Source organism: Cetorhinus maximus, unplaced genomic scaffold (genome assembly GCF_964194155.1).
Source record: "Cetorhinus maximus unplaced genomic scaffold, sCetMax3.hap1.1 HAP1_SCAFFOLD_786, whole genome shotgun sequence".
NCBI lineage: Eukaryota > Metazoa > Chordata > Chondrichthyes > Lamniformes > Cetorhinidae > Cetorhinus > Cetorhinus maximus.
This window is the reverse complement of record NW_027596728.1, coordinates 145,342-168,571: the sequence shown is the minus strand read 5'-3', so window position 1 is coordinate 168,571 and position 23,230 is coordinate 145,342. Positions and strand designations below refer to the sequence as shown.

General features: G+C 49.9%; 1 protein-coding gene across 1 annotated transcript in view; it reads left to right on the top strand.

Annotated features, from left to right (window-relative positions):
* Window positions 1–343: 343 nt before the first annotated feature.
* Window positions 344–23,230, top strand: part of LOC144674747 (serine/threonine-protein kinase Nek9-like) — a 45,000-nt gene continuing 22,113 nt past the window's right edge. Inside the window, exons 1-9 of the mRNA XM_078535966.1 lie at window positions 344–417; window positions 848–898; window positions 2,794–2,986; window positions 17,805–17,949; window positions 18,663–18,863; window positions 19,625–19,671; window positions 20,744–20,905; window positions 21,359–21,467; window positions 22,368–22,529. Coding sequence (XP_078392092.1) covers window positions 359–417; window positions 848–898; window positions 2,794–2,986; window positions 17,805–17,949; window positions 18,663–18,863; window positions 19,625–19,671; window positions 20,744–20,905; window positions 21,359–21,467; window positions 22,368–22,529 — 1,129 coding nt within the window. The 5' untranslated portion in view covers window positions 344–358. The remainder of the gene's footprint in view (window positions 418–847; window positions 899–2,793; window positions 2,987–17,804; window positions 17,950–18,662; window positions 18,864–19,624; window positions 19,672–20,743; window positions 20,906–21,358; window positions 21,468–22,367; window positions 22,530–23,230) is intronic.

Genomic DNA, 23,230 nt, shown 5'->3' with positions numbered 1-23,230 from the left:
CCGTGTACCCACCACACTCCTCACCCCCCAGTGTACCCACCACACTCCTCACCTCCCCGTGTACCCACCACACTCCTCACCCCCCGTGTACCCACCACACTCCTCACCCCCCAGTGTACCCACCACACTCCTCACCCCCCGTGTACCCACCGCACTCCTCACCCCCCCGTGTACCCACCGCACTCCTCACCCCCCGTGTACCCACCACACTCCTCACCCCCCAGTGTACCCACCACACTCCTCACCCCCCAGTGTACCCACCGCACTCCTCACCCCCCGTGTACCCACCACACTCCTCACCTCCCCGTGTACCCACCGCACTCCTCACCTCCCCACTCTGTCTTTTTTTCAGGATCCCATGAAGAGACCATCAGCCGAGCAGATTCTGAACCAGCCAATCATCGGACAGCGTCGAGCGTGAGTTCCCCCAACATCCAACTGGGGCCAGTGGACAGAGAGCGAGGGGGGAGGGGACGGAGGGCGAGGGGGAGGGGACGGAGGGCGAGGGGGGAGGGGACGGAGAGCGAGGGGAGGGATGGGTGTGGTGGTAGTGTGTATATGTAACCCTCCACCCCCCCCCCCGCACCCTCCACCACCCCCCACCCTCCCCCCCCCCGCACCCTCCCCACTCCCCCCCCCGCACCCTCCCCATTCGCCCTCCCCTCTTCTACTTTCCCCGGCTCCTCTATCTCACCTCTTGTGCGCCCCCGTCCCCTTCATCACATCCCCCCCCTCCCATGTCCCTCTCTTGGCTGTGCCCCCTCACTAATTGGACTGTTCATGGTTGGGAATTTCGACTGTCGATCCTCTTCACTTTCGAATTTGACCATCTCTTGTTATTTTTCAGAGTAATGGAGGATCGAGTCACACAGCTCAACGGATCAGCCCGAAAAACCAGGTGAGTTCCCTGATCGAGGATTAAAAGTAATCCTGCAACAACTCTCACTGGGGTACAGGGTCCCCCTCCTCTCCTGAAGGTGCTGACTCTCACTGGGGTACAGGTCCCCTCCTCTCCTGAAGGTGCTGACTCTCACTGGGGTACAGGTCCCCTCCTCTCCTGAAGGTGCTGACTCTCACTGGGGTACAGGGTCCCCCTCCTCTCCTGAAGGTGCTGACTCTCACTGGGGTACAGGGTCCCCCTCCTCTCCTGAAGGTGCTGACTCTCACTGGGGTACAGGTCCCCTCCTCTCCTGAAGGTGCTGACTCTCACTGGGGTACAGGGTCCCCCTCCTCTCCTGAAGGTGCTGACTCTCACTGGGGTATAGGTCCCCTCCTCTCCTGAAGGTGCTGACTCTCACTGGGGTACAGGTCCCCTCCTCTCCTGAAGGTGCTGACTCTCACTGGGGTACAGGTCCCCTCCTCTCCTGAAGGTGCTGACTCTCACTGGGGTACAGGTCCCCCTCCTCTCCTGAAGGTGCTGACTCTCACTGGGGTGCGGTCCCCCTCCTCTCCTGAAGGTGCTGACTCTCACTGGGGTACAGGTCCCCTCCTCTCCTGAAGGTGCTGACTCTCACTGGGGTACAGGTCCCCTCCTCTCCTGAAGGTGCTGACTCTCACTGGGGTACAGGTCCCCTCCTCTCCTGAAGGTGCTGACTCTCACTGGGGTGCGGTCCCCCTCCTCTCCTGAAGGTGCTGACTCTCACTGGGGTACAGGTCCCCCTCCTCTCCTGAAGGTGCTGACTCTCACTGGGGTACAGGTCCCCCTCCTCTCCTGAAGGTGCTGACTCTCACTGGGGTACAGGGTCCCCCTCCTCTCCTGAAGGTGCTGACTCTCACTGGGGTACAGGGTCCCCCTCCTCTCCTGAAGGTGCTGACTCTCACTGGGGTACAGGTCCCCTCCTCTCCTGAAGGTGCTGACTCTCACTGGGGTACAGGACCCTTCTCTGTATCAGAGAGAGTGTAGAAAAGATTCATGAGACTGGTTCCAGGGATGAGGTACTTCAGTAAGATGGATAGATTGTAGAAGTTGGGACTGTTCTCCTTGGAGAAGAGAAGGTTGAGAGGAGATTTGATAGAGGTGTTCAAAATCATGAGGGTTCTGGACAGAGTCTATAGGGAGAAATTGTTCCCATTGGTGGAGGGATCGAGAACTAGAGGCACAGATTTAAGATAATAGGTTTAAAAAAAAGCAGTGGCGACACGAGGAGAAAGTTTTTCACACGCCGAGTGATTAGGGTCTGAGAGTGCGCTGGAGGCAGGGTCAATCGAGGCTTTCCAAAGAGGAGAATGCCTGGAAGTGGCACTGGGGAATTGCTTCTTCAGAGGGGCCAGCGCAGACTCAATGGGCTGAATGGCCGCCTCCTGAGCTGTAATCATTCTCTGATTCTGTGACACTCCATTGATCACCAGCATCAGTTTATTGGCTGTCAGTGGGCATTGGTTCCAGGTTGTGGGGTTCAGGGGGCAGGGCTGTGGGGTTCAGGGGGCAGGGCTGTGGGGTTCAGGGGGCAGGGCTGTGGGGTTCAGGGGGCAGGGCTGTGGGGTTCAGGGGGCAGGGCTGTGGGGTTCAGGGGGCAGGGCTGTGGGGTTCAGGGGGCAGGGCTGTGGGGTTCAGGGGGCAGGGCTGTGGGGTTCAGGGGGCAGGGCTGTGGGGTTCAGGGGGCAGGGTTCAGGGGGCAGGGCTGTGTGGTTCAGGGGGGCAGGGCTGCGGGGTTCAGGGGGCAGGGCTGTGGGGTTCAGGGGGCAGGGTTCAGGGGGCAGGGCTGTGGGGTTCAGGGGGCAGGAGCAGGGGTGAGGCTGCAAGGGGTAGTGTTTGTTTTGGTGCTGTAATTGCTGTCTCTGTTCTGTGTCCAGGCTGAATATGACAGCTGAACCCCCCATTGCTGTGGTGACCAGTCGGTTCAGTGATGTTTATTACTGGGGCGGTGGAAAAGCGACGCCACAGAAACTGGACTTGTTCAAGGGCGGACGGAGTGCACAGCAGGTCTGTGCCAGCAACACACACTTCGCTGTGGTATCAGTGGAAAAGGAGCTGTACACCTGGGCGGTGAGTACCTGTGCTGGGGGAGACAGTGAGTACTGGAGTGAGGGAGACAGCACCAGTGAGGGGGGCAGTGAGGGGGGCGTAAGAGTAGGGGTGGGTGGTAGAGACACTTGAGTACCAGCAAGGTGGTGGCAACAGTGAGTAGCAGTGCAGGGGAGCACTGAGCACTGGAGGGGGAGAGACAGAACCAGTGAGGGGGGGAAGGGATAGGGGAGACAGTGAATACTAATGGAGGAGCAGCACTGAGTAGAGGTGAGAAGCAGTGGGTATTGCATTGGAGGAGGCAGTAAGCACTGGAGAGGGGAGACAGTGAGCAGTGGAGGGAGGGAGACAGTGAGCACTGGAGGGAGGGAGACAGTGAGCACTGGAGGGAGGGAGACAGTGAGCACTGGAGGGAGGGAGACAGTGAGCACTGGAGGGAGGGAGACAGTGAGCACTGGAGGGAGGGAGACAGTGAGCACTGGAGGGAGGGAGACAGTGAGCACTGGAGGGAGGGAGACAGTGAGCAGTGGAGGGAGGGATTCAGTGAGCAGTGGAGGGAGGGAGACAGTGAGCAGTGGAGGGAGGGAGACAGTGAGCAGTGGAGGGAGGGAGACAGTGAGCAGTGGAGGGAGGGAGACAGTGAGCAGTGGAGGGAGGGAGACAGTGAGCACTGGAGGGAGGGAGACAGTGAGCACTGGAGGGAGGGAGACAGTGAGCACTGGAGGGAGGGAGACAGTGAGCACTGGAGGGAGGGAGACAGTGAGCACTGGAGGGAGGGAGACAGTGAGCACTGGAGGGAGGGAGACAGTGAGCACTGGAGGGAGGGAGACAGTGAGCACTGGAGGGAGGGAGACAGTGAGCACTGGAGGGAGGGAGACAGTGAGCAGTGGAGGGAGGGATTCAGTGAGCAGTGGAGGGAGGGAGACAGTGAGCAGTGGAGGGAGGGAGACAGTGAGCACTGGAGGGGAGGGTGACAGGGTGCCAGTGTGGGGGAAACACTGAGTACTGGAGAGAGGGAAACCGTGAGTACCAGCGAGAGGAGACAGTGAGTACAAGTGTGGTTGGGTGGGGTGACAGTGAGTACTGTAGCAGGAAGACGGTGAGTACCAGTGCAGGGCAGTGCTGGGTGAATGTGGGATATTGGGTACCAGTGCCTGCGGGGGGGTGTGGGGGTGGTCAGTGAGTGTCAGTGTTGGGGCACTGTGAGCATTGGGAGGCTCATGGCAATGAGGTGAGGAATGTGCATCAGGTGTCAGTCGGAGAATCTTTAGAGGGCAAGTGATCATTGTATCAAACTATTGGAAAAGGATAAGGAGCATTCCAGAGTAAGAATAATTATCTTGGGGAAAGCTAACTTCAATGGGTAAGAATGGACCTGGCCCAGATAAACTGGAATCAAAGATTAGCAGGCGTTTATAGCACGGCTGGTGGTAAATGCTGAGCTGCTCAAATCACAGAGGGAAACTTGAAACAGCTGCTAAAACGCTTTTTGCAATTTTTATAGTATGAGGGGAGGTTCTGAAATCAGGAAACGGTGTCTCTGGCTACTTGTCATGGTTTTATAGTAAAATAAACATTTTTAAAACGCCAAAAAATCACAATTACGCTTCCACACAAGAATGGCTTCACACAGGAAGCAGTACTTTAAAACAGTTCCACAAGATCTTAACTGGACTACCCTCAGAACTAACCTTTCCCTTTTCTGTTCAGCAACTATCCTCATAGATTTCAAAATCTATAGAATTCCAGTCATTTTTACCACTGGAGCCTCTTTTTCTCGGGGTGCCCTCTGAGGCTGACAGCAACTGGTTCTCCCAGTCTGGCCATGTTCACACTGTCCTGGGAGATCTAAGCAGCACTTAAATGCGTTCCTTCCCTTTGATCTCTCTATCGTCTCAACCGGTCTCTTCAGAAATGCTTTCTTCCCAGAACTGATTAAACTTGTTTCTTTACCCTAACCCTTAGACTTATATAAAAAACAAGCTTACCCTATCTTTACATCTTTTTACAACCTGCATATATCCCCCTTTGAACTAAAACAACTCAATTCAAAATCACTCCTATTATTGTTTTATGTAAAACTTTAATTGAAGTTCCTCTTGGTTCATTAACATATCAAAACCACTTCTTACTGTTGATTTTAGACTCTAGTAGTTGCTCTGGCTTTTACGCCAATTACCATACTTACAACCCCCACCAGCCTGTCTCCCAGTACATAAGAAATATGACAGTGATGTTAGCAGATGTAAATTATGACAATTTCTTGTTTTCTTGACACAGGCAAAAACTGTAACAGCAGCTCATTGTTCAGTTACAGAAGAGATAATTCAAGTAAAGTTATATTCCCATGAAGAGAAATCCCGAGCTCCCTGGATAACAATTGAGATAAAGATTATGATAATGAAGAAAAATGTGCTTATGACAGATGTCGGGTGGATAATACAATTGAGAACCAGGCTGAATATAGAAGGTTCAGAGGGGAATTGAGAAGCAAAGAGGCAGAACAAAAACAGAATTACCTGGAAAAACTCAGCAGGTCTGGCAGCATCGGCGGAGAAGAAATCAGTTAACGTTTCGAGCCTTCATGGCCCTTCGGCAGAACTGAAGCATAGTTAGGAGAAAGGAGAATTATAAACTGGTTTAAGGTGGGTGGGGGGGCGGGGTGGAAGAGACACATTGAGGGTGTGATGATTGTGGAGATGAGCAGATAATCAAAAGATGTCACAGACAAAAGGGTCAAAGAGGTGTTGAAGGTGGTGATATTTGTCTAAGAAAAGTGCTAATTAAGAATGGAAGACAGGATACTCAAAGTACAGCTCTAGTGGGGGTGGGGTGGAAAGACTAAAGGTTTTAGTTTTAGATTTAAAAATAATGGAAATAGGTGAGGAAAGAAGAATCTATATAAATTATTGAAAAAAAAGCGGGGGGGGAGAAACGGGGTGGGGATGGGGGGAGGGAGTTTAAGATCTAAAGTTGTTGAATTCAATATTCAGCCCGGAAGGCTGTAAAGTGCCTAGTCGGAAGATGAGGTGCTGTTCCTCCAGTTTGCGTTGGGCTTCACTGGAACAATGCAGCAGGCCAAGGACTGACATGTGGGCAAGAGAGCAGGGTGGAGTGTTAAAATGGCAAGCGACAGGGAGGTTTGGGTCTTTCTTGCGGACAGACCGCAGGTGTTCCGCAAAACGGTCGCCCAGTTTGCGTTTGGTCTCTCCAATGTAGAGGAGACCCCCCCACCTCCCCCCACCCACCTTAAACCAATTTATATTTCTCCCTTCTCCTAACTATGCTCCAGTTCTGCCGAAGGGCCATGAAGGCTCGAAACGTTAACTGATTTCTTCTCCGCCGATGCTGCCAGACCTGCTGAGTTTTTCCAGGTAATTCTGTTTTTGTTTTGGATTTCCAGCATCCACAGTAGCTTTTAGCTTTTTGTTTTAAGCAAAGAGGCAGCATGAGTAGAGATTAGCAGCTAACATCAAAGGGAATCCAGAAGCATCCTATAAGTAAATAATAGTAAAAGGGTTGTAAAAGCAGGGGTAGGGCTGATTAGGGATCAAAAGGGGAATTATGCATTAGGGCAGAGGGCATGGCTGAGATATTAAATGAATATTCTGCATCTGCCTTCACCCAGGAAGCAGATGCTGCCCAGGTTATGGTGAAAGAGGAAGTAATTCAGACACTTGCAGGGTTTAAATTTGTATTGGATAGGCTGTCTGTGGTTAAAGTTGATAAGGCACCAGGACTGGATGAGATGCATCCAAGGATATTGAAGGAAGAGGCAGCAACCTTAATTTTCCAGTCTTCCTTTGACTGAGGGGTAGTGCCAGAGGACTGGAGAATTACAGATGTTACACCCTTGTTCAAAAATGGGTGTAAAGATAAGTCCAGCAACTACAGGCCAGTCAGTTTAACCTTATTGGTGGGGAAGCTTCTGGAAACTATAATTCAGGACAAAATTAATAGTCACTTGTGCAAATGCAAGATAATTAAGGAAAGCCAGCGGATTTGTTAAGGGCAAATGGTGTTTAACTAACTTGCTGGAGTTTTTTGATGAGGTAACAGAGAGGGTTGATGAGGGTAATGCTGTTGATGTGATGCACATGGACTTTCAAAAGGCATTTGATGGCATGTCACACAACAGGCTTGAGAAAACTTATAGCTCATGGAATAAAAAGGACAATAGCAACATTGATATGGGATTGGCTGAGTGACAGGAAACAGAGAGTATTGGGCTGGAGGTTTACAGTGGATTTTTCAGGCTGGAGGAAGGTTTACAGTGGATTTTTCAGGCTGGAGGAAGGTTTACAGTGGATTTTTCAGGCTGGAGGAAGGTTTACAGTGGATTTTTCAGGCTGGAGGAAGGTTTACAGTGGATTTTTCAGGCTGGAGGAAGGTTTACAGTGGATTTTTCAGGCTGGAGGAAGGTTTACAGTGGATTTTTCAGGCTGGAGGAAGGTTACTAGAGGAGTTTCTCAGGGCTCAGTGTTGGGACCTGATCTGTATTAATGACCTAGACCTTGGCGTGGTGGGCACAATTTCAAAGTTTGCAGATGGTACAAAACTTGGAGCATTGTAAACTGTGAGGAGGATAGTGTAGAACTTCAAAAGGACATAGACAAGTTGGGGGAATGGGCAGACAAGTGACAGGTGGAATTTAATGCAAAGAAACGTGAAGTGTTTCATTTTGGAGAAAGAACATAGAGAGACAATATAAAATAAAGGGTACAATTCTAAAAGGGGGTGCCGGAGCAGAGAGACCTGGGTGTATATGTGTACAAATCATTGAAGGTGGCAGGACAGGTTGAGAGAGCGATTAATAAAGCACACAGTATCCTGGGCTTTATTAATAGGGGCATAGAGTACAAAAGCAAATAGGTTATGTTAGACTTGTATAAAACACTGATTCCACCTCAATTGCAGTATTGAGTTCAGTTCCGGGCGCCAGACTTTAGGAAGGATGTGAAGGCTTGAGATGAGGTGCAGAAGATTTGTGAGAATGATTCCAGGGTTGAGGAACTTCAGTTACAGAATCACAGAATTGTTACAGTGCAGGAGGGGGCCATTTGTCTGCGCTGACTCTCCGAATGAGCAATTCACCTGGTGCCATTCTTCTGCCTTCTCCCCATAACCCTGCAGATTGTTTCTTTTCAAATAATCATCTGATTCCCTCTTGAAAGCCTGGATTGAACCTGCCTCTACCACAACCTCAGGCAGAGCATTCCAGGTCCTAACCACTCGCTGTGTGAAAAGGTTTTTTTCACATCACTTTTGCTTCTTTTACAATTACCTTAAATCTGTGCCCTCTCATTCTCGATCCTTCCACCAATGGAAACAGTTTCTCTCTATCTGCTCTGTCCAGACCCCTCATGATTTTGAATACCTCTGTCAAGTTTTCCCTCAGCCCCCTTTTCTCCAAGAACAGTCCCAACTTCTCCAATCTATCTTCATAACTGAAGTTTCTCATCCCTGGAATCATGCACGTAAACCTCTTCCACAGTCTCTCCAATGCCTTCACACCCAGCCTAAAATGCGGTGCCCAGAACTGTAGGCAACACTCCAGCTGAGGCTGAACTAGTGTCTTATATAAGTTCAGCATAACCTCCCTGCTCTTGTATTCTATGCCCCTATTAATAAAGCCTAAGACACCATGCTTTATTAATCGCGCTCCCAACCTGTCCTGCCACCTTCACTGATTTATGCACCTATTCACCCAGGTCCCTCTGCTCCTACACCCCCTATAGGATTGTACCCTTTATTTTATATTGTCTCTCCAAGTTCTTCCTTCCAAAATATATCACCTTATGCTTTTTGACATTGGAATGAATCTACCGCCTATCCGATCATTCCACCACCTTGTCTATGCCCTTTTAACATTCTACACCATCCTCACAGTTTACCATGTTTCCAAGTTTTGTATCATCCACAAATTTGAAATTGTTCCTTGTACAGCAAGGTCCTGGTCATGAAGGTGTGTCAGGAAAAGAAGGGCATGGTATCGAATGCCTTTTGGAAGTACATGTCAGCACATCAACAGCATTACCCTCATCCACCCTCTCTGTTACCTCTTCAAAAAGCTCCAGCAAGTTAATTAGACATGATTTTCCCTCAGAAAATCCATGCTGGCTCTCCTTAATTAATCCGCATTTGTCCATGTGACAATTAATTCTGCCCCGAATTATAGTTTAGAAGTTTCTTCACTACTGAAGTTAAACTGACTAGTCTGTAGTTGCTGGGCTTATCCTTACACCCTTTTTAAACAGAGATATAATGTTTGCAATTCTCCAGTCCTCCAACACCTCCCCTCAGTCCAAGGAAGATTGAAAAATTATGGCCAGTGCCTCTACAATTTCCACTCTCCCTTCCCTCAGTATCCTGGGATACATCTCATCCAGTCCTGGTGCCTTATCGACTCTAAATACAGACAGCCTATCCAATACCACCTCCTTATCAATTTTAAACCCTTTAAATGTATTAATTACCTCCCCTTGTCACCATGACCTGGGCAGCATCTTCCTCTTTGGTAAAGACAGATGCAGAATATTCATTTAATATCTCAGCCATGCCCTCTGTCTCCATGTGTAAACCCTAATCAGCCCCACCCCTGCTTTTACCACCGTTTTACTATTTATACGCCTATGGAAGACTTTGGGATTCCTTTTTATGTTGGTTGCCAATCTCTACTCATACTCTCCCTTTGCTTCTCTTATTTACTTTTTTACCTCCCCTCTGAATCTCCCATATCCAGCTTGGTTCTCAATTGTATTTTCGACCTGACATCTGTCACAGGCACACTATTTGTCCTTTGTCTTAACTTCTATCTCCTCTTTCATCCAGAGAGCTCTGGATTTGTTTGTCCTACCTTCCCCTTTTGAGGGAATATATCTTGACTGTGCCTGAACTATTTCTTCTTTGAAGGTAGCCCATTGTTCGGCTACAGTTTTTCCTGCCAATCTTTCGATCCAGTCGATCTGGACCAGCTCCGTTCTTACCCCAACGAAGTCAGCCCTTCCCCTAGTTAATTAATCTTATTCTGGATTGTTCATTGTCCTTTTCCATAGTCATCCTAAACCTTACGATGCAATGATCACTGTCCGCTAAATGTTCCCCTATTGACACTTGACCGACCCACTTGGCCCAACTCATTCCCAAGAACCAGGTTGAGCAGTGCCTCCTTTCTCATCGGACTGGACAATTCTCCTGAATTGTGGAAAATTCTCCTGAATACACACTAGGAGCTCTTACCCCTCTCTGCCCTTTGAGGGGAGGTGATGATGTAGTGGTATTGTCGCTGGACTAGCGATCTAGAGACCCAGGGTAATGCTGTGGGGACCGGGGTTCGAATCCATTTTGAATTTTGAATTCAATGAAAATCTGGAATTAAAAGCCTAATGATGACCATGAAGCCATTGTTGATTGCTGTAAAAACCCATCTGGTTCACTAATGTCCTTTAGGGAAGGAAATCTGCCATACTTACCATCTCTGGCCTACATGTGACTCCAGACCCACAACAATGTGGTTGACTCTTAAATGCCCTCTGAACAAGGGCAATTAGGGATGGGCAATAAATGCTGGTCTAACCAGCGACACCCACATCCCATGGATAAAAAAAGTACTATCCCAGTTTCTATTCAGATTATTAAAGTCCCCATTATCACTACCCTATCATTGTTGCACTTCTCTGTGATTTCCTTGTAGATTTGTTCCTTTACGTCCTTCCCAATAGTTGGTGGCCTATAGACTACACCGAGCAGAGTAATTTCACTTTTTTTTGTTCCTTAGCTCTAGCCAAATAAATCCTGTCCTTGACCCCTTTGGGATCTCCTCTTTCTCCAGCACAGCAATGCTCACCTTAACCAATAACCCACCCCTTCTCCTTTCCTTCCTTTCCTATCTCTTCTGAACACCTTGTACTCAGGAATATTTAACACCCAGTCCTGCCCGTCGTAGAAAATGGTCTGGACTGTTTTCCTTGGAGAAGAGAAGATTGAGAGAAGATTTGATAGAGGTGTTCAAAATCATGAGGGACCCGGGTAGTTTGGGAGAAACTGTTCCCATTGGTGGAAGGATTGAGAACCAGAGGGCACAGGTTTAAGGTGATTGGCATAAGAAGCAATGGCGACATGAGGAGAAACTTGTTCATGCAGCGAGTGGTTAGGATCTGGAACACACTGTCTGAGAGTGTGGGAAAGGCATGGCCAATTGGCACTTTCAAAAAATGAATTGCTCCTTCAGAGAGCAAGCACAGACACGACGGGCTGAATGGCCTCCTGTGCTGTAACCATTCCATGATTCTATTCTATGAATGGCTACTATGGTTTCCCCACATTGAGTCAGTAGGTCAGTTTCTGCCCTGTTATTTGCTGGCACCAACTGAGGGACAGGGGAGTGAGCTGCATCCTTCACTGATCTTTGCCACTCTGGCCTCCAGGCCCAGGATCATGCTGTGTCCTGAGAGTTGCTCCTCGATTCCCTCCTGAGGGTGACTTACCGATAGCGGACACTGGGTGGCACTGCTCCCATTGCCCAGAGTCAGAGCTTGATGATCAGATTCAGCACAGCACCCAGCCTGGGGGGACTGTCAGTATAACAGGGAGAGGGAGAGAGAGAGAAAGGGGGTTAAAGGGATAGGGCGTGATAGAGAGAGAGGGAGGGATAGAGAAAGAGAGAAAGGGATAGAAAGAGAGAGAGAGACGGGGATAAAGAGCGAGAGAGAGACGGGGATAAAGAGAGAGAGAGAGACGGGGATAGAGAGAGAGAGACAGGGATAGAGAGAGAGAGAGACAGGGATAGAGAGAGAGACAGGGATAGAGAGAGAGATAAGGACGGGTATAGAGAGAGACAGGGATAGAGAGACGGGGATAGAGAGAGAGAGAGAGAGAGACGGGGATAGAGAGAGACAGGGATAGAGAGAGAGAGAGACGGGGAGAGAGAGAGAGAGAGACGGGGAGAGAGAGAGAGAGAGACGGGGAGAGAGAGAGAGAGAGACGGGGATAGAGAGAGAGAGACAGGGATAGAGAGAGAGAGAGACAGGGATAGAGAGAGAGATAAGGACGGGTATAGAGAGACGGGGATAGAGAGAGAGAGAGACAGGGATAGAGAGAGAGAGAGACAGGGATAGAGAGAGAGAGAGACGGGGATAGAGAGAGAGAGAGAGACGGGGATAGAGAGAGAGAGACGGGGAGAGAGACGGGGATAGAGAGAGAGACGGGGAGAGAGAGAGAGAGAGACGGATAGAGAGAGACAGGGATAGAGAGAGAGAGGCGGGGAGAGAGAGAGAGAGAGACAGGGATAGAGAGAGAGAGAGACAGGGATAGAGAGAGAGACAGGGATAGAGAGAGAGATAAGGACGGGTATAGAGAGACGGGGATAGAGAGAGAGAGAGACAGGGATAGAGAGAGACAGGGATAGAGAGAAAGAGAGAGACGGGGATAGAGAGAGAGAGAGACGGGGATAGAGAGAGAGAGAGACGGGGAGAGAGACGGGGATAGAGAGAGAGACGGGGAGAGAGAGAGAGAGAGACGGATAGAGAGACGGGGATAGAGAGAGAGAGAGACGGGGATAGAGAGAGAGAGAGACGGGGATAGAGAGAGAGAGAGACGGGGATAGAGAGAGAGAGACAGGGATAGAGAGAGAGATAAGGACGGGTATAGAGAGAGACAGGGATAGAGAGACGGGGATAGAGAGAGAGAGAGAGACGGGGATAGAGAGAGACAGGGATAGAGAGAGAGAGAGACGGGGAGAGAGAGAGAGACGGGGAGAGAGAGAGAGAGAGACAGGGATATAGAGAGAGAGACGGGGAGAGAGAGAGAGAGACCCAGCCTCCATCACTCTGGAGAAGAGAGTTCCACAGACTCAACGCTCTTAAGCGAAAACATTTTCCTAATCTCTGTCTTAAATGGGAGACCCTTTATTTTTAAACTGTGTTCCCTGGTTCTAGCCTCCCCCACAAGGGGATAGAGAGGGACAGATCTTCAGGGAGAGAGCAAGGTATCAGCAGAAATGGATTTGGAATGAGAGACGCAGAGGAGATTTACTAGGATGCTGCCTGGGCTGGAGGGTCTGAGCTATGAGGAAAGATTGGATAGGTTGGGGTTGTTTTCCTTGGAGCAGCGAAGGTTGAGAGGAGACCTGATAGAGGTGTATAAGATTATGAGGGGCATAGATAGGGTGGATAGGAAGGCACTTTTTCCATTAGTAGACGGGTCAGTAACCAGGGGGCATAGATTTAAGGTAAGAGGTAAAAGGATAAGAGGGGAGTTGAGGGGAAATTTTTTCACCCAGAGGGTGGTGGGAGTCTGGAACTCACTGCCTGAAAGGATGGTTGAGTCAGAAACTCTCGTAACATTTAGGAAGTATTTAGATATTCACACGTTGCCATAGCCTGTAATTTCCTGGTCTATCTCATTCTCCCTTTTTAAATAATGGAACAATGTTAGCAGTCCCCCAGTCCTCTGGCACCTCACCTGTGGCCAGAGAGGATTTGAAAATTACTGCCAGGGCCCCTGATATCTCTTCCCTCGCCTCCCTCAACAGCCTGGGATACATCTCATCCTGGCCTGTGGATTTATCCACTTTTAAGGTCACTAAACCTGCTACTCCTCTCTCTCTATGTTAATTTCCTCTAATATTTCACAGTCCTCCACCCTGATGTCTATACTCTCGTCGTCCTTTTCCATTGTGAAGACCAACGCAAAGTATTCATTGAGGACTGTACCCACGTCTTCCGGATCCACACTCATATTACCTCTATGGTCCCTAATTGGCCCGACTCTTTCCCTAGTTATTCTCTTGCTCTTTATATATTTTAAAAACCCCTTTACGTTTTCCTTTTTTCTACCCACCAATGCTTTCTCGTGCACTCTCTTAGTTTTCCTAATTTCCTTTTTAAGTTCCCCTCTGCACTTTTTATACTCCTCTAGGGACTCTGCTCTATTGAGCCCTCAGTATCTGCCATAAGCTTCTCTTTTTTTCTTAATCCTAACCTTTATGTCCCTTGACATCCAGGGCTCTCCGGACTTGGTTCCCCTCTTTGTCTTTACAGGAACATATTTGCCCTGTACTCTCGCTATTTCCCCCTTGAATACCCCCCACTGCTCTGACACAGTTTTATCTGCAAGTAGCTGCTCCCACTCCACTTGGGCCAAATCATATCTCATCTTTGTAAAATTAGCCCTTCTTCAGTTTAGAACTTTTATTCCCGGCCCAACCATATCCTTTTCCATAACTAGCCTAAATCTAACTGAGTTATGGTCACTATCTCCAAAATGCTCCCCTACTGATACGCCTTCCACCTGCCTGGGCTCAAAGTTTCCAAATATTAGGTCCAGAACTTGCCCCTCCCTTGTTGGGCTTTCTACGTACTGGCTAAAAACATTCTCCTGGATGTAACCTTGTACATTAAAACCATCCCAGTTAATATTTGGGTAGTTAAAATCTCCGACTATTGCTGCCTTATTATTCTTACACTTCTCTGAAATTTGATAACATATTTGATCCTCTATCTCTCCCTGACTGTTTGGGGGCCTATAGCACACATCCAACAGCGTGTTTGCCCCTTTTGTGTTTTTTACTTCTACCCATATGGCTTCATTTGATGATCCTTCCAGGTTATCATCCCTCCTCACTGCTATAATCGATTCCTTGATCAATACTGCAACCCCCCTTCCTCTTCTATCCCCCTCTCTATCTCCTCGGAATACCCTATAACCAGGAATGTTGAGCTGCCAATCCTGCCCTTTTAGCCAAGTCTCGGTCATAGCTCTTATCTCACACTCCCAGGTACCTATCTGTGCCCCCAGCTCGTCTGTCTTATTCCTCAGGCTCCTTACATTAAAATATATTCCATTTAGCCTTGCTAAACTCGCCTCTTTTTTATCTAGCCTATGTTTCCCCTGCCTTCCAAACTCACTCACTAGCTTTTTAACTTCTGATCCCATCTCAGCTTCTCTCCCCCCGAACTACTTTTCAGGATCCCATCCCCCTGCCAATTTAGTTTAAATCCACCCCAACAGCATTAGCAAACCTCCCCGCGAGGATGTTGGTCCTGTTCCTGTTCAGATGTAACCTGTCCAACTTGCACAGGTCCCACCTCCCCAGGAATCTAAAGCCCTCCCTCCAGCACCATCTCCCCAGCCACACATTCATCTGCTCTATCCTTCTGTTCCTATCCTCACTACTGTGTGGCACTGGGTGTAATCCGGAGATTACTACCTATGAAGTCCTGCTTTTCAATTTCCTACCTAACTCCCTAAAGTCTGTTTGCAGGACCTCATTTCTCTATCTTCCTGTGTCATTGGCCCCATCATGGACCACGACCTCTGGCTGTTCCCCCTCCCCCTTCAGAACACCCTGCAGCCATCCCGTGACATCCTTGACCCTGGCGCTCGGAAGCCAACATACCACCCTGGAGTCACGTCTGTGGCTGCAGGAGCGCCTGTCTACTCCCCGCACTAACCAATCCCCTACCACTGTTGCTGTTCCACACTTCCTCCTGCCCTGAGCAGCTGGACCACCCACAGAGCCATGGCCTTGGTTCTGATTGGCCTCTAAGGAGGAACCGTCACACTCGCTGTTTTCCAAGGCCGAAAAGCGGTTTGCGAGTGAGATGCACTCGGGGGAGATTCCCTCACTACCTTCCTGGTCCCCTTCTCCTGTCTGGCGGTCACCCATTCCCTCTCTGCTTGCAATTCCTTAAGCTGCGGGGTGACCACGTCCTGAAACATGCTGTCCATGAACCTCTCAGCCTTGTGAATGCACCGTAATGCCCCCAACTGCCGCTCAAGCTCCAAAACCCGGAGCTGGAGTTACTCCAGTCGAAGGCACCTCCTGCACACATGGTCATCCAGACCGCCAGGAGCGTCTAGGATTTCCCACATAGCGCAGGATGCGCAAATCACGAGACTGAGTTCCCCAGACATATCTTAACTAAATAGAATATGGATCCTTGCTTTTATTTTACCCTTACTCCTACAGGAATATAGACTAGATGCTAGATCCTCTAGATAGACTAGATCCTCTAGGTGCTGCTGACTGCCTGTCTCAGGCTCCCCCTCTCACACTGTCTTCTCAAATGGAGACAAAAGGAGAGAGAGAAAGAGACATAAGTATTGTTGTCCAATAATCTCCTTTTCATTCACTAAAATTAGGATTTTATGTGTCAACACTGCCAGAGATTGTGGGTTCAAACCCCACTCCAGAGACTTGAGCACATAATCTAGGCTGACACTTGAGCGCACTGCAAAGAGAGTGCTGCACTGTCCGAGGGTCAGTACTGAGGGAGTGCTGCACTGTCCGAGGGTCAGTACTGAGGGAGTGCTGCGCTGTCAGAGGGTCAGTACTGAGGGAGTGCTGCACTGTCAGAGGGTCAGTACTGAGGGAGTGCTGCACTGTCCGAGGCTCGGTACTGAGGGAGTGCTGCACTGTTGGAGGGTCAGTACTGAGGGAGTGCTGCACTGTCGGAGGCTCGGTACTGAGGGAGTGCTACACTGTCGAAGGGTCAGTGCTGAGGGAGTGCTGCACTGTCGGAGGCTCAGTACTGAGGAAGTGCTGCACTGTCGGAGGGTCAGTACTGAGGGAGTGCTGCACTGTCAGAGGGTCAGTACTGAGGGAGTGCTGCACTGTCGGAGGCTCAGTACTGAGGAAGTGCTGCACTGTCGGAGGGTCAGTACTGAGGGAGTGCTGCACTGTCAGAGGGTCAGTACTGAGGGAGTGCTGCACTGTCGGAGGGTCAGTACTGAGGGGGTGCTGCACTGTCAGAGGGTCAGTACTGAGGGAGTGCTGCACTGTCAGAGGGTCAGTATTGAGGGAGTGCTGCACTGTCGGAGGGTCAATACTGAGGGAGTGTTGCACTGTCGGAGGGTCAGTACTGAGGGAGCGCCGCACTGTCAGAGGGTCAATACTGAGGGAGTGCTGCACTGTCGGAGGGTCAGTACTGAGGGAGTGCTGCACTGTCGGAGGGTCAGTACTGAGGGAGTGCTGCACTGTCAGAGGGTCAGTACTGAGGGAGTGCTGCACTGTCAGAGGGTCAGTACTGAGGGAGCGCTGTACTGAGGGAGTGCTGCACTGTCAGAGGGTCAGTACTGAGGGAGTGCTGCACTGTCGGAGGGTCAGTACTGAGGGAGTGCTGCACTGTCGGAGGGTCAGTACTGAGGGAGTGCTGCACTGTCAGAGGGTCAGTACTGAGGGAGTGCTGCACTGTCAGAGGGTCAGTACTGAGGGAGTGCTGCACTGTCGGAGGGTCAGTACTGAGGGAGTGCTGCACTGTCAGAGGGTCAGTACTGAGGGAGTGCTGCACTGTCGGAGGGTCAGTACTGAGGGAGTGCTGCACTGTCAGAGGGTCAGTACTGAGGTGGTGCTGCACTGTCGGAGGGTCAGTACTGAGGGAGTGCTGCACTGTCGGAGGGTCAGTACTGAGGGAGTGCTGCACTGTCAGAGGGTCAGTACTGAGGGAGTGCTGCACTGTCGGAGGGTCAGTACTGAGGGAGTGCTGCACTGTCGGAGGGTCAGTACTGAGGGAGTGTTGCACTGTGGGGACTGCGAGGCTATCATTTGGATGAGATGGTAAAATGATGACCTGTTTTCTAAGCTGGATGTAAAAGGTCTCCAGATATTAGTTCAAAGAACTTGAGAATTGTCCCAATATCCTGGTCAATACCCCTCCCTGAAGAAATATCGCCAGCAGATTATCTGGTGATTTAGTTATTGCTCTCTGTGGCAACTTGTGTGCACAAATTGGCGACTGCACTGACAATGACCTTCTGTTTGTGAAGTAATGTGTGGTGCCCTGTTGTGGTAAAAGCCTTAGGGAAAAGCACGTCTTTGTTTTTGTTTTTATTTGCACAGAATGTCCAGGGTGGGACTAAGATGGTTGGGCAATTGGGTCACGGTGATCGGGCCTCCTATCGTCAGCCCAAGTGGGTGGAGAAGCTGCAGGGGAAGGCCATCCACCAAGCTGCCTGTGGAGATGAATTTACTGCCTGCATTACCGGTAAGTGAGGAGCAGGATTGCATTGAATCGTCATCGGATTATCCTCGTAAAATAGATCACAGCAACTAAATCATCCATGCTTAAAGATAGCCCTCCCTGGATGAGTCTGGAATTTCTATCGTACTGTCCCTGTCCTGGGAATGTTTGATGGGGACAGTGTAGAGGGAGCTTTACTCTGTATCTAACCCCGTGCTGTACCTGTCCTGGGAATGTTTGATGGGGACAGTGTAGAGGGAGCTTTACTCTGTATCTAACCCTGTGCTGTGCCTGTCCTGGGAGTGTTTGATGGGGACAGTGTAGAGGGAGCTTTACTCTGTATCTAACCCCGTGCTGTACCTGTCCTGGGAGTGTTTGATGGGGACAGTGTAGAGGGAGCTTTACTCTGTATCTAACCCCGTGCTGTACCTGTCCTGGGAATGTTTGATGGGGACAGTGTAGAGGGAGCTTTACTCTGTATCTAACCCTGTGCTGTACCTGTCCTGGGAGTGTTTGATGGGGACAGTGTATAGGGAGCTTTACTCTGTATCTAAGCCGTGCTGTACCTGTCCTGGGAGTGTTTGATGGGGACAGTGTAGAGGGAGCTTTACTCTGTATCTAACACCGTGCTGTACCTGTCCTGGGAGTGTTTGATGGGGACAGTATAGAGTGACTGCTCTATTGTGGCACTTTGTAACGATGATCCTGCCCTGACACTTGTTATGTTTTCTCTGTAGACGAGGGCCACCTCTATGCGTTTGGCTCAGATTACTATGGCTGTATCGGCTGTGATGGTCAGTACGGGCAGGAGGTGCTGGAGCCAGTCTTGGTGGAGTTCTCACTCGATCATGCTGTTGAGCAGGTATCCTGTGGTGATAATCATGTGGTCGCACTAACACGCAACAAAGAGGTGTTCTCATGGGGTTGTGGAGAACACGGTAAGTATTTCCAATTGGGGAATATTGTACCCATGGTGAGCGTGCGGGGCAGAGGCAAGGGTTGTGTGTTTGACATTAGGACCATAGGAACAAGGAAGTTGCCATTCTGCCCTTTGAGCCTTTCCGAATTGAAGTAGCCTGTGACTGATTTCTATCTTAAATTCATCTGTCAACCTCAGTCTTGAAAACTCTGATTGACCCCCAGTGTCCAGATTTCGGGGAGGGAGTTGCAGAATTCCATTCCCCTTTGTGTGAAGATGTGCTTCCTGACGTCACACTGAACTGCCTGGCTCGAAGTTTCAGGTTTTCCCCCCTGTTCTGGACTCTGCCCCCACAGAGGAAGTAGGTTCTCTCTTGATCCTTTCATGTTTTAAATACCCCAAATACATCAGACCTCAATCCTCTTTATTCTGGGTATGACAAGCCTATTCGATGAAACATGTCCTCTTAATTTAACATTTTAGCCCCAGTATCATTCTGGTGAACCTGCACTGCAATTCCTCCAGGGCCAATATATCCTCCCTGAGATTATAGTGCCCAGAACTGACACAGTTACTCCAGGCGGGGTCTAACACTTTAATTATTACTGTAGCATAACTTCTTCACTCTTGTATTCCAGCCCCAAGATACAGACTAACATCCTATTAACGTCTGTCAGTGAGAGTTCAGGCTGATATTGTTTCCTGGCTCCACTTGTATTTCACGAGGTGAGCAGGAGCCACTGCTCTACTCTTCATCTCAATCTTGTTTGTTGGTTATAGGGCGCCTTGGGCTGGATTCGGAGGACGATTACCCATACCCAGAACGTGTGAGTGCTCAAAAACCAGGGTCTCCCCAACTCGAGTTTGCAGTGGGAGAGGGTGGAGCAGATAAATGGAAGGGGACTAGAGATGGGGCAGTGGAAGGTGCAAGGGGAGGGTTGATGGAGAAGGGAAAGAGATGGGGACGATTTGCAAGGAACGGAGAACTGAGGTGATGGGTGAAAGACTGCAGAGTGAGTGTGGTTGTGGGACTGCAGCACTCAGGCAGCTGTGGGATTGTGGAGTACGGGTGGGTGCAGGATTGCAGCATGTGGGTGTTTGCTGACCTGCAGTGGGTGGATGGGCGGGCGGGGGACAGCGGCGGGCGGGCGGGGGACAGCGGCGGGCGGGCGGGGGACAGCGGCGGGCGGGTGGGCGGGGGACTGTGGTGGGCAGCGTGAGGTCAGACAAGCTGAGTAGCTTTTGGAACGTGTGTCTATTGTGTAATTGCTGGCAACGTGTGTGTGTTTAGCTCACTGGTTAGTGGCCGTTGGGATTCTAGTTAATGGCCGTTGGGTTTCTGGTTAGTGGCAGTTGGGTTTCTGGTTAGTGGCAGTTGGGTTTCTGGTTAATGGAGGTTGGGTTTCTGGTTAGTGGCAGTTGGGTTTCTGGTTAATGGAGGTTGGGTTTCTGGTTAGTGGCCGTTGGGATTCTAGTTAATGGCCGTTGGGTTTCTGGTTAGTGGCAGTTGGGTTTCTGGTTAATGGCCGTTGGGATTCTGGTTAGTGGCAGTTGGGTTTCTGGTTAATGGCCGTTGGGTTTCTGGTTAATGGAGGTTGGGTTTCTGGTTAATGGCCGTTGGGATTCTGGTTAGTGGCAGTTGGGTTTCTGGTTAATGGCCGTTGGGTTTCTGGTTAATGGCCGTTGGGATTCTGGTTAGTGGCAGTTGGGTTTCTGGTTAATGGAGGTTGGGTTTCTGGTTAATGGCCGTTGGGTTTCTGGTTAATGGCCGTTGGGTTTCTGGTTAATGGCCGTTGGGTTTCTGGTTAATGGAGGTTGGGTTTCTGGTTAATGGCCATTGGGTTTCTGGTTAATGGTTGTTAGATCTCCATTTAATGAGATTTCTCTTGATGATTCCAGGTCGATCTGCCAGTGAGTCTGAGCATCGTGTCAGTGCAGTGTGGTTCTGATGGGACTTTCTTCATGACTCAAAGTGGGAAGGTGTTAGCGTGTGGAAACAACGAGTACAATAAACTCGGCCTCAACCACTACATGCGAGGCCTTCGCAACCACCAGATCAAAGTGAGTCCTGAGCATACCTCCCCTTCAAACTCTCCCCACAATTAAACTGCAGCTTAGAAGATTAACGGGTGATATAATCAAGGTGTTGAAGCGAATTAAAGGACAGATAGAAATTATTTCCTCGGGTAGGGGAAGTCCAGAACAAAGGGGGAAGAACATGAGGCAGGCAGTTCCGGGGTGATATCAGGAAGCTCTCCCTCACACAGAGAGAAGCGGGAATTCAGGATGCTGATGAGCCGTATCCTGTTCCTGTATCGGGATGGCTGGTGCCCTTGAAGTAGGCCTAAGGAGAGAGGCACTGCCTTTAGGGAAAAAGGTGAGGGCACTGAATGCCTCCCACAGGCAGCCCTCTCATCTGGGAAGGAGCAGGGCTGTGTCTGTACTGCTGGGTACAGTGTGTGTTGAGACACTATCTGGAGATAACAATATCCAGGCACTTTTCTCTCTCCACAGGCTGACCAGGAAGTTCCCTACATGACCTCACTGACCCTGTCCAAGCAGCTGGCCATTTACAAAATCAAAACCATTTCCTCTGGCAAGACCCACACAGCAGCCATTGACGGTAAGTGATGACATGGGACTGAAGGAGCTGCGGAACTCTCAGGGGTTTTAATCATACACCCCCACCCTCATCTGCCATTCCTGCAAATGTACTCCTCACTCAGGCCCCTCACCCCAGGCCCTGTGCAAGTCCCTGGCTGGTAAGAGAGATGGATAACAACATCCTGGGGGGTTACCATTGACCAGAAACTGAACTGGACTAGCCATATAAATGCTGTGCCTACAAGAGCAGGTCAGAGGCTAGGAATCGTGCAACAAGTAACTCACTTCCTGACCCCCCAAAGCCTGTCCACCACCAACAAGGCACAAGTCAGGAGTGTGATGGAATACTCCCCACTTGCCTGGATGAGTGCAGATCCCACAACACTCGAGAAGCTTGACACCATCCAGGACAAAGCAGCCCCGCTTGATTGGCACCACATCCACAAACATTCACTCCCTCCACCACCGACGCACAGTGGTAGCAGTGTGTACCATCTACAAGATGCACTGCAGAAACTCACCAAGGCTCCTTAAGCAGCACCTTCCAAACCCACGACTGCTGCCATCTAGAAGGACAAGGGCAGCAGATAGATGGGAACATCACCATCTGGAAGTTCCCCCCCAGGTCACTCACCATCCTGACTTGGAAATATATCGCTGTTCCTTCGCTGTCACTGGGTCAAAATCCTGGAACTCCCTCCCTAACAGCACTGTGGGTGTACCTACACCACATGGACTGCAGCAGTTCAAGAAGGCAGCTCACCACCACCTTCTGAAGGGCAATTAGGGTTGGGCAATAAATGCTGGCCTAGCCAGTGACAGCCACATCCCATAAATGAGTAAAAGAAATGGAGTTTTTTTAAGAGTTGGGTATTGTACCATTGCCAGAGTTATTTCGAGCTGTTTTTTGTGCACTCAGAGCGAGGCCGTCTGCTAACGTTTGGCTGTAACAAGTATGGACAGCTTGGAGTAGGAGACTACAAGAAGAGAGATGGTATCAATGTTCTGGTTGGGGCTCTTGGAGGGAAGCAAGTGACTAGAGTGTCATGTGGAGATGGATTCACCATCGCATCTACTGATGGTAAATGCGAGCGAATGTGGCGCGTTGGGCGTGAGTGATCTGTAGGACTGAGTAAATAAATACACTTTTTGAAATTCGAGTAACCCAGTACAGTTCTGTGGGATCTTGATTGTTGGAGTGCTGGACTGCCATTGAGAGGGCTGGTTACAGACTCCTCAACATTGAGAGGCTTGTTACAGACCCCCCCAACATTGAGAGGCTTGCTACAGACCCCCCAACATTGAGAGGCTTGCTACAGACCCCCCAACATTGAGAGGCTTGTTACAGACCCCCCCAACATTGAGAGGCTTGTTACAGACCCCCCAACATTGAGAGGCTTGCTACAGACCCCCCAACATTGAGAGGCTTGTTACAGACCCCCCAACATTGAGAGGCTTGTTACAGACCCCCAACATTGAGAGGCTTGTTACAGACCCCCCCAACATTGAGAGGCTTGTTACAGACCCCCCAACATCGAGGGGCTTGTTGCAGACCCCCCAACAATGAGGGGCTTGTTACAGACCCCCCAACATTGAAGGGCTGGCTACAGTTCCCCCCACTGAAAGGGGCTGGTTACATACAGGGGCTACTTACAGCCTCCCATTGAGAGGGGTTTGTAGCTTGAGTGTTGGACCATTGGGCTGCCATTTGGAGCTGATATTTAATATGGTCTAACTGTGTGTCATTAAGAAGACGAGTAGTTAAGTGGTGACATATGTGGT